At 37.9% G+C, this 10,772-nt stretch overlaps 1 protein-coding gene across 10 annotated transcripts in view; it reads left to right on the forward strand.

Annotated features, from left to right (window-relative positions):
• The window catches only part of DMD (dystrophin), a 1,040,101-nt gene extending 1,030,186 nt beyond the window's left edge, over positions 1-9,915 (forward strand). For 6 of the 10 annotated variants that reach the window (XM_033147196.1, XM_033147200.1, XM_033147198.1 and 3 more), the window contains one exon: positions 8,205-9,915. In XM_033147196.1, coding sequence (XP_033003087.1) covers positions 8,205-8,302 — 98 coding nt within the window. In that variant the 3' untranslated portion in view covers positions 8,303-9,915. Of the gene's footprint in view, positions 1-4,292; positions 4,325-8,204 lie in introns of all 10 variants that reach the window. The other 4 variants (XM_033147197.1, XM_033147201.1, XM_033147204.1 and 1 more) reach the window with 1 other exon arrangement.
• The last annotated feature ends 857 nt before the right edge of the window (positions 9,916-10,772 follow it).

Genomic DNA, 10,772 nt, shown 5'->3' on the forward strand with positions numbered 1-10,772 from the left:
AAGTTATACAAAACTTTTTCTGGCATTGTTGCGTAATGCAAAAATTAAGTAAAACACAGATGTTACATTCTCATTGTGTTGTTTGCCTGGATAATTCTGCAGCTAGTAATGATGGATCAGTGAAAGAACTTGCTATGTATGCTAAGTAGGAAGCCAGCCAAGAGTTCCCAGTATGATATGGAAATAAATCTCACTGGGAAAATTATTCTCTAGGCTTTCCATTACAAATAAATTTGGAAATAATATCTGATAGGTTCAACCTCAGGAAGGTATTATACTGATGATTACCGAATTTTCCGGCGTATAAGACGACTGGATGTATAAGATGACCCCCAACTTTTCCAGTTAAAATATAGTGTTTGAGATACACTCGACCACAGATTCTCCACCCGGCGTATAAGACGACCCCCGACTTTTGAGAAGATTTTCCTGGATTAAAAAGTAGTCTTATACGCCAGAATATACAGTATTGATGCAGCTTTAAATGTTAAGAGTTACACACTGATGGCATCAGGTTTTCCTCCTCTCTATTCAACTATGTTTTTAGCCTTTCTTTTAAAAAGAAATAATGCATCATGTAGACAAAGTTGGTATATGTCTGACCTACGCAAACAGATCTTTTGGAGGAAAAATACAGGTGTCTATATATTTTTTCTCTTGTTTTGACTTTTAAAACTGCAAAGAATAGCTGAAAGCTTAAACATTATAGAATGATCTCTGCACTTGCTGCAAAGCTGAAGGATGGTGCTAAAAGTGGGAATTTCTGCTGAGAATCTGATGATTGCTGTCCTTAAGGAATTTTCTTTCTCATAAACTGTACAGTCCCATCCACATTCCCTTTAGCATGCTGCTCAAAGCAAATTCATAGTAGCTGCAGCTGTTTTCCACAGCTGCTGTGCTAACTCAAAACAGATGTCAAAGCCAGAGGTCTGACATAGTGGAAATATAGTATTAAATACCACCTTAGTGGTTTATTAAACCCTGCAAGATCTTCACACTACACTTGTGGAAAAACTGCAAAATCTGATGGGAGTTTTGTATGTATTTGATTGAGATCTTGTTCATTTTAGCAAAAGAATGACAATGAAATGTAATGTAAGCTGAACAATCAAATTTTTGACTAAGCTGTGAGGTTTAAAAGAAATGGTGGTATCCAGTGTTTTTCTAAAAAAGAAATGGTGGTATCCAGTGTTTTTCTAAAAAAGTTTAGGGGTACTCTCATTTTCCTACTCACATTGAAATACTGCCCCACAATGAGGCCAAACTTAGATTCACAAAATGTTTAGGGGTATGCGTACCCCTGCTCCCCTCAGAAAAAAAGCACTGGTGGTATCCTTAGAACAAAGTAGTTGCTTCTTAGCCCCAAGGAAATGAATGCTACTGGAGTTGTGTAAACATCAATGGGGCTTAAGTGAGTCCTAACTAATGTAATAGGCATGACTAATGAGGATGTTGGCATATTCATGAGGATTTGGGGGGGGGGGATCCTTCATGTTAGCAGTGTCTCAGACAATGTCTCCATATTAATTGTGAAAAATAATTTGTTGTTATTCTTCTTGACTGTTAGCTGATCTATCCCAATGCTCTCCATATGTCAAGAGTAGAGTGACTATTGAAATGGTGATGACTTATTCAGCTGTGATTATTTCTAGCCTGCTTCACTATTTTATTTCATTTTGTTTATTTTGATGATGGTTGTGACAAGTAGTACGTGTGCATTTGATTTGGCTTTCATACATTTTGTTTTTAATGTTATGTATTTTCCTGCTGGAAACATTTAGTAAAGAGCAGTTTAATTTATTCATGAAATTTATAATCAAAATTATTCAAATGGAAGATTGCTTATAAATTCCATCTGTACCACAGTTTCTGGACATAGGTGTCAAACTGCAATGACAGGGCAATTTAACTGAACAAAGAAAATTGCTAAGTGGAAATTAGGGCTGTGCGATTTATTGATACATAGTTGAAAAGCAGTTTAAAGCCCAGATTGCAATAACCGTTTCATTATTTTTGACCTTGCAATACATCGCAAATCCCCACTTAGTGCCCACCAGGGGTGCAAGCAGTTGCTGTAGTCCTTGCCTTCTGCCAATCAGAGTACTGCAAAAAATATTTTACTGTCAAGTAAAGGGCTGCTAGCCAGCTCTAAAGCAGCTCTGCATCCTGCAGTCCAGAGAAGAAGGAAAATTGAGTAGAATTAAGTAGAACCAACTATAATCTGCTTTCTCTGTAGGCAGAGGGAAGTTGTTGGTCCCTGCCCCCCCCCAATCCTTATGTTTGTTCTGTTGGGCAAGGTATCTCCCTCTGTCTCTCTCACCAAGCCCTTGTGGTGTTTCTCTCTCTCTCCACCTCCCTCCTCTACCTTTTCTTTTCTCCTCTCCCTCCCTCTCTCTTGCAAGCCTTCTCCACCCATCCCACCCTGTGGTTCGATGTGGTGGGATCGTGGCTGGGCACTTGCAATGGAAGTTGTCCCAAAAGGGAACTGGAGAGGAGGAAGGAAGAAGCCAACACCTTCCTCACAGGTACAATGGAGGAAATTGTGGGTGTGCATCCAGTTCATCAGACCTTGCAGAGGGAGGTGGGGCGCGCACAATTAATCAGCTGCACTTCCTGGCTGGGTTGGAACCTTGGCACACTGTTCCCCATGCCAAAGCCTCTGTGCTGTGATCTTGTCTCTTGCTCCCCCCCTCCCTGCCCACCACTTCTTGATCTTCTATTCTTTAGCTGCAACTGCAAATCTGCTTCTAGGAACAAACTGGGATTGGGAGGAGCCAGCCTTGGAAAAGATTCTCTCCACCCATTTCCTAGCTTACAATTTACATCTGAGTAGCCCCACTGGACTTCTTTGGAACTCTCTTTTTGCTGCTGTTTCTGGTTGAAACTGGCCAACTTGGAAATAACTTGGATTCCAGACTGCCTCTTAAATTGCACCCCCAGCCAAGAAATGGTTTTCAGGTGGGCAAATGGACAAATACACCCCCACCTCTTATTCAGTGATTGGACAATTGGGCATTACAAATATATTTAAGGAGTGACTGCCACCCATTTCACAACTGTTGCTAGAACTAAATGGTGATGTTGCCTTTTTAATAGTGATATTCACCTAATTAAAAAGTAAAAACTGAACATTTTAACAAAAGGTGTCTCTGGGATGTGAAGTTCTCCTTTCACTTGTTCATGGTTATGTTTTTGGTACATTCCTGGGGAGTTTTTAAAAGTTTGAGATTTTTTTCCTTCCAAAGAAAATGCAAGGAAGGTGCTGTAGGAGAACAGTGCTCTTGGCTAGGGCTGGGCAATGTATCATCCCAAACCGGTTTGAAGTTCACATCCAAGAATTCAGCGCTCAGCTGCTTCTCTCTCCACACCTTATTTCCTCCTTCCTCCTTATTTCAGACATTGTGATATATTGGTATATGGTGATGTTTAGCTGGTGATATATCACAATGTTGAAAACCAGATACAGTGGAACCTTGGTTGTCAGACGTAATCCGTTCCGGAAGATCTTTTGACTTCCATTCGGCAAATTCCTTTTTAAAAATGAAGAAACGCACCTCAGAAGCCATTCGACTTCTGATGCGCATTCGAAAACGGAAGCATTCACTTCTGGGTTGTCGGCGTTTGGGTTCTGAATTGTTCAGCTTCCTAAGCGGTCGACAACCGAGGTTCCACTGTATTGCCCATCCTTAGTGGAAAGATATAGAGAAATTTGTTTGTCTCCTGCATTGAATCACCTCTCCCCTTCCTTTACAAGAAATACTATACAATATTAATGGCTCAACAACCTATTATGTAGTCTGCATATTATTATTTTACAACAGTGAACTAACGGTGTGTGAAATGTTTTCAGCTAAGATCACATTCTTTGTACATATTATTCTCTGTCTTAATTTGGTATTGAAAAAGTTTTATTGTTTTTCAGTACGTAACAGTGCTAAGGTGGATCACTCTTAATAATAAATCAAATACTATCACAGGTACTTCTGTGTGTAATAAAATATTTTAGAACAAAGGATGATGACTAATCAACACATACTGAGCAAATCTATTATTTTTCTTCCAGTAAATTTATTATCTCAGGCTCTTTGCATTTTAATCAGAAGATAATGGATTTCTATTACTTTACATTGATGACCTACAAGGGACATTTTATGCATTTTTATGCACTGTAGTCTTTTGGCTTATTTAAAAAACAATGCTCTGAATTCAGCTCCAGAATAAACACTGAAGTATTTCTGTATTTGTGTTTTTCCCTTTTTCTTTCTGATACCAAACTACTTCTGTTACTAAAGGAAGAAATGCCTCTGGAAAGCCAGTGAGAGAGGTTAGTGTGTCTGATGCCTACTGCAATAGCTTCTTGTTGGCTACATCCTCTTTTTTTTGTCTGGCGTTTGTGGCGCAGCATGTGTGTTGCTAGGTACATTTAACAGTTGTGGTCTAATATGCAATGCCTCTCAACTTTCAATTGACATCAGAAATGGAAGGAATGCTTTTTCTCTGTTAGGTCCTTCCAACTTGGCAAAGGGAATAAAGATGAAAATGTTGCCATAAAATCTTTATGGTTCATAAGGTGTGAAGTTATCATCTGGCTTTAGATTAAAGTCTGAGACCATCTTAAGTTCTTGACTACAATACAGGTTACAAATATTGTATTTATAGGAAAAGAAGTGGTTGTGATATATAAGTGATATAAAGTATTCCTTTGGTTTGCAAGTTCAGCATTACACCTAACAGAATGTCAATAACATCCACTATGATGTTTAAGGCAGTACAGGATATGAAAACCAATATGAACAAAATCCTGGCTTTTCATGTGGGACAGACAGATTTAAATGCAGTTCAGCTATGCACTCTGCTGAGTGGCATTGGGCAATCCTTTATCTCATTTTGAATCCCACAACTGTAATTACTTCACAGGCTGGTTATAAGAATATATGGAGCTAAAGTTAATGGTTTTCATGATACAAAGACACAGGAAAAAGTTTGTGTGCTCTGGGATTGAGGAACAGAGAGAATGATAAACAGATTTTTTTCACTTTCTATAAAGTACAACTGAATTGAAAATAGTTCATTTATTATCTTTAAAGCATTTTCAGAAGCATTTGAATGTTAAGCTGTTGTTATCCAAACAGTGGATGTGGTGGAAGATGAACAGCCTTACAAAAGACTACAACATTCAGAAATTCACTTGCAACTATAGTTGCCTTGAATCTATGCTAGACAAATATGAAGCGAATTTATCTTGTATAGGAAGCTAGCATTTAAAAATTTGTTCCCATTTAGGTAGGTGTTTATTTATTTGCCACATTTGTACCCTGCACTCTTCAGCCCAAAATGCCTCCAGAGCAGCTTACATACCGGTACAACCAAAATAAGACGATCTCTACCTCCAGGCTTGCACTCTAAAAAATTACAGTACTCAAGCAAAAGGAAAATCAAAATCAAAACTTGGGCACCAGCCATCCTATAATGACCAGCCGTCACAGTTCAGGGGCAGGAGATGCCTGATGGAGCTTGCCTCTCCCATCTAATGCTGGAAGCTATTGTCTGAAACATCTGGAGGGCACCTGCTTGGCAAAGGCTGCTATTTGCAGTGCCCAGCTGTGTCTGATGGCACATATTCCATCAACTGGGAAACCCATAATCATTAAGCTGTCATCTAATTACCTGTGAGGAGGTGGGGCAAAATGTAACTTAACTGCCACATTACAAATTTGGGGGAGGGGGGGCCTCTAATGATACAGAACTGTTGGCCAGCCCTAGATTAAGATATCAACACTTGAGGGCTCCCTCAAAGCAAAGTACAAGACAGTACCCTCCCATGACCAGGGAGGCAGCTACCAGTATATTTGGCTCCCACAGAGTTGAAGGCATAGTGAAGTCGTATGAAAGGTAGATGGCACTTTTGAAATATGGCAAATTACTGCTACCACCCAGAAGTGATACCTTTACTTTGATGTTCTGCTGTATAAACATGTCACATTTCTTCTGTTTAAACAAAAAGGTTTTTTAAAATAGATCTGATCTTGTGCATTTACTTTTTAAAAAACAAAACAAAATATTTTTCTGCTTTCAGCATCTTATATACCAGTATGTATTGGGGGTGGGGAAACAACATCTTTCACACACTGTTAGAACTTACTACAGGCAACTCACAGTTTAGGCACATCTTAATGATGTGCAATCACATGCACACACAGAGTGCCAAACCTGGAAGTAGCCCCAAAACATCACGAAAACATCACAAAAAGGGACAGAGCAGGCTTACACATGGAACTGCCACGCAAAACAAGAATTGCCTGTGCATTTAAAGGTGCCAGGTTAACAGTCTAAGGCTAAAGTTCTTGAGTTGTTCAGTTCTCTGCTTAAAGAGACAATGTTGGTACTAGTTTCTACCTTCTTTTGTAAAAATGACTATCACTTTTACTCTAATCTGTTCCATCAATATTCTAAGGATCATTTATGCTGCTTTGCCAGGGTATATGAACTATACCATTTCAGTATAGTGGAGGGTCCAATGACATAGGAGCTCTCAATTTTAAGCAGCCTCCACAGGATGGCCATAACCTGTAGACCAGCTTTGCACCATTGCCTTCAGAGAGACAAACAATTAAGCACCAGCTTCAATCCTGTGGCCCACTAGTTGTTCTTTGTTGATTACAGCTACAGCTGTAAACACCATCACCTTCCATGCAAACATTCCTGAATGCTAAGAACATTATCAGTGGCTCTTCTCTAGTTACCAGCATCTCTACGCATAGTGACAAGGGTCATTAAGTCTGTCAGGTACAAAATTTGTTTTCTTTTCAGAGCTGGAAAAAGATCTGATTTGTCCAAAGCTTTCATAGTTCAGTTTTATTTTGTTTAAATGCTAACGTGTTACCTGCGTATGTCATAATTGCTTAATTCAGTTTTTGTTTTACTATAGCTTTATTTCTGTTGCATTAAAACTTTTTTATAAGGTGCTCAGTTCGGGTAGCACATATACTAAAATTGGTATGCTACAGAGAAGATAAGCAATTCTTTGTTTTTAGACCCTTTGAGAAAGTAAAGATTCCATCCCAAATACTAATTCATTCATGAAGTGACCATGTCTGAACATGACCCACCTCAAAAAGCTGCAAGAAGAACATTGTAGAAGGATATCATAGCCCGTCCTGAATGTTGGGAACAAAAGGACAGCACTCTTTACTATAAAGAGTGCTGCTCTTCTTGTGTTGCCCATTTAGCAGTAAATCAGTAGAACAAAAGCATTCTTCGAAAAAGAGGGGATTTCTGTTGGCCTTGTAGTCATTACCATTTTGGGCAGGACACCAACGTGGTCTGAAAACCAGGATTGGAAGAAATGCAGAGGTACACACTGATTAAAGAAAATATTTGCATGTACACTCTTAACTTGCTGTACACCTACCCATTTTATGCCTGCTATCTTTGCAGTGTGATGAGTTGCATATTATCAAGATACATTTTTGTCAGGAATGGATTCAGATAAGTTACAAGCTAGCTAAAAAGCAAACATTCCATCAAATGGGATTTCTTAACAACATAAATCATGAAATGGGTATTACTGCAGTGTAGCTAACAATAGCTAACGTAACCTGGCACATCCAGCTTTTCTTGCCCCCATGATAATAGAGTTCATGCAACTAGCTTCCTTTCATTAGCAACAGTATTTTAAAAGATTCAGTGAATTTATGTAGGTTGGTTTAACTCTTCAATTTGGTCTCCAATGGAGGTTTCGCCCAGGACCTTACTCTCATTAACATCAATTAGCACTTTGGCAAGTTCCCTAGTCAAGCTGTTTGGGTTGATTATGATTGATCAGGTTAGCTGTTATTCACTTTAATTGATTCATTTGCAACCACTTGTGTAGCAAAGTCTTTCACATGCACATTTAATTTTGCAGTTTTTGCCAAGGGTTTTCATGCATGTGCCTTTGAAATTGATTTGCTATGTCTGTCATTTAAGAATTCAGTGTGGTGATGGCCGAAAAGCTCTGCAGGTTTCACGCAGCTTTGCTAGTGGTTGTGCAAATATGTATATGACTAATAATTGACAATTGTCCTTGCATGGAAGTGTGTATCATTTTATATCAAGGTACCTAACTCACTTTTCTTTTAAGAAGTATGTGTGGCAATCTTCATAAGCAGTTGTAGTACACCAAGGACAGCTTCATCTGTGAAATCTTTTTCTTTGTTTTACAGGCCACAATGTAGGCAGCCTTTTCCACATGGCAGATGACTTGGGCCGAGCAATGGAAACGTTAGTGACCATGATGACTGACAGCAAGGTCTTAGAATAGCAAGATGTGTTTTACAACTTCAGGCGTACCCGCATGGTTTTTATAATATTCATATGACAAAAGGATTAGACTGTAAGAGTTTACATGAAAACAAATTATATTTTTGTGAAGGGTAGTGGTACTATACTGTAGATTTCAGTAGTTTCTTAAGTCTGTTATTGTTTTGTTAACAATGGCAGGTTTTACACGTCTATGCAATTGTACAAAAAATTATAAGAAAACTACATGTAAAATCTTGATAGCTAAATAACTTGCCATTTCTTTATATGGAACGCATTTTGGTTGTTTAAAAAAATTTATAACCATTATAAAGAAAGATTGTAAACAAAGTGTGCTTTATAAAAAAAAGTTTATATAAATCCCTATAAAAAAAACAAAAAAGAGGCAGTGCATTTGTTTAGCATCATTTGAGCTCTGTAATTGTATCATAATTCATGTTCTGTGTTCTTTTCCTTACAAATCAAAGAGAGAATTTCTGAAACACCAAAACTACTAACATACATTTCTCATTGTTTTGCGTCTGACTAGCACTGGCTTAAAAAAAATAATATTGTCCTGAACTTCCAGTAGAGGTAGCTTTTCTACCTCCTTCCAAGTAGAAATTAAGTCTTACGGGAATTTATCCAGCTAGTTGGCAATAATATGAAAGAGCACATTACATGACAAATGCTATCTTCAGAGCTTGCAACAATAAAAAAGACAAATTGAATCAGTATTCTCTGCTCCAGCTGTTTCCTCCACTTCTATGAAACCGAATGTTGTTAGTAAACACAAAATAGGAATTGCCTCACCGGATTATACCTTTGGACTTTATTATCCGGTATTCTGCCTCTGACACTGGCCAGCACCTTAATGCTTCAAAGCAGAATTCTTGATTTGCTTTTATACCCTGTGATGTCACCTTTAGTGAGATACCCTGCATCTTTGTGGGTGGTTTTTTTGATTTTTTTGAGGGGTGTGTGTGTTGAGGACTTGAATACAGATAGTGACCGACCTGTGATCTGCTTCCATCCTGAAAGTTTGATTACTCATATTATTAATATTTAATTTTAATTGTTATAGTAGCAGTATTTTTAAGCATTGAGAATTGCCTAGTCTCTTAAAAACAAAACGGTCACTAGAGATCTGCCTTGCAGCAAATTCCAAGGAGCCACAACATTTCAATTAAACAGGAAATAGCATGGAGCAATTATATCAGCTTCAGTTCTATCAACAGTTAAAAGTAGCCACACTGCTTCATGGGAGGCTGGTCATCCAAGACAATAGTCAGTAATTTTGTTCCTCCCTAGATCTTTCTACAAATAATACCGCACAATTAACAATGACTCAGGAGAGGGATAACAGAAAATAGATGTTACATAACAGCTCCTCAGGTTTACTACTATAAAATTTTGAGGTGCTGTTAACAAAAGCTTTACCATTTCATTCCCTTCCCTTCCGCCAGCCTTTAATTCCATTGTCTGAAAATAGAATTTCATCAATCTAATCTACATTAATACTTTGCAAGAGTAAAATCTGTTACCTCTTCTTGTACGAAGTGTAATTAAATTTGGGGAAAATATTTTATTTTTAATGCTAGTTAACATTAAACATGGGTAGTCATGTTATTTCTACCTCACTTTGGTTTTGTGGTGTTCCTGACAATTATATACAGAAGATATTACATCATCACCACTTGTCCATTGTGTGAACAGGTCTTATCATCTTAACAACAAGAAGTTTAAAAATGTGTAACTTGCAAAAGAAGCCCCAAACGTACATTTTCAAACTATTTTTTTAAAGAACTTTGGATGCAATCTATCCTAGTGTGAGCACAGTGCCCACACACTGAGGTCTAATAGCCCTGTTGCTACCAGTCTCCCTCAACCATGATTGTGAATGGAAGTTTGTCAGCACCAGGCTCTCCTTCTTGCCCAGGGATATGTTTTTCCAAAAGGATGTACCGGTATGCTGAGGGGAGGGGCCATTACCTCATGAGCAGGCACTTGACCCATACTAGGCTGGATTGTACCATTTATTCATCAATAAGCATCCTGCATATTCTCATAGGAAAGTGCAGAATCTATGGGGTGGGGTTTGTTCATTTATGCTTTTAAGTTGAAAGTTCTCTTTAAACATTTGGAAACTAATAAAGAGTGCACATTTGTTTTCATCAGGGTTTTCATTTTCCCCCCTTCATAGACATTAGTTTTGAAGTGAGTCTGTCAAAAGTATTTAAAGACTTTAAGAGCTTTATTGCTGCTTTTTAAGCATTTCTTTGGGAATATTTCATGTTCCTTATATCCACAAACTATTAAACTGTAATACATTTATCAGTGTAACTGACTAACTAACTAACTATCATTTGGCATGTTATACCATTGTTATCCAGTACTGGTTTATTACTTTGGTATCATAATACTGTGTTCTAACATCTACACTGTAACATTTACTAATTATTTTTATAAACTTCAGTTTTACTGCATTTTTC

This window comes from Lacerta agilis, chromosome 4, assembly GCF_009819535.1.
Source record: "Lacerta agilis isolate rLacAgi1 chromosome 4, rLacAgi1.pri, whole genome shotgun sequence".
Taxonomy (NCBI): domain Eukaryota; kingdom Metazoa; phylum Chordata; class Lepidosauria; order Squamata; family Lacertidae; genus Lacerta; species Lacerta agilis.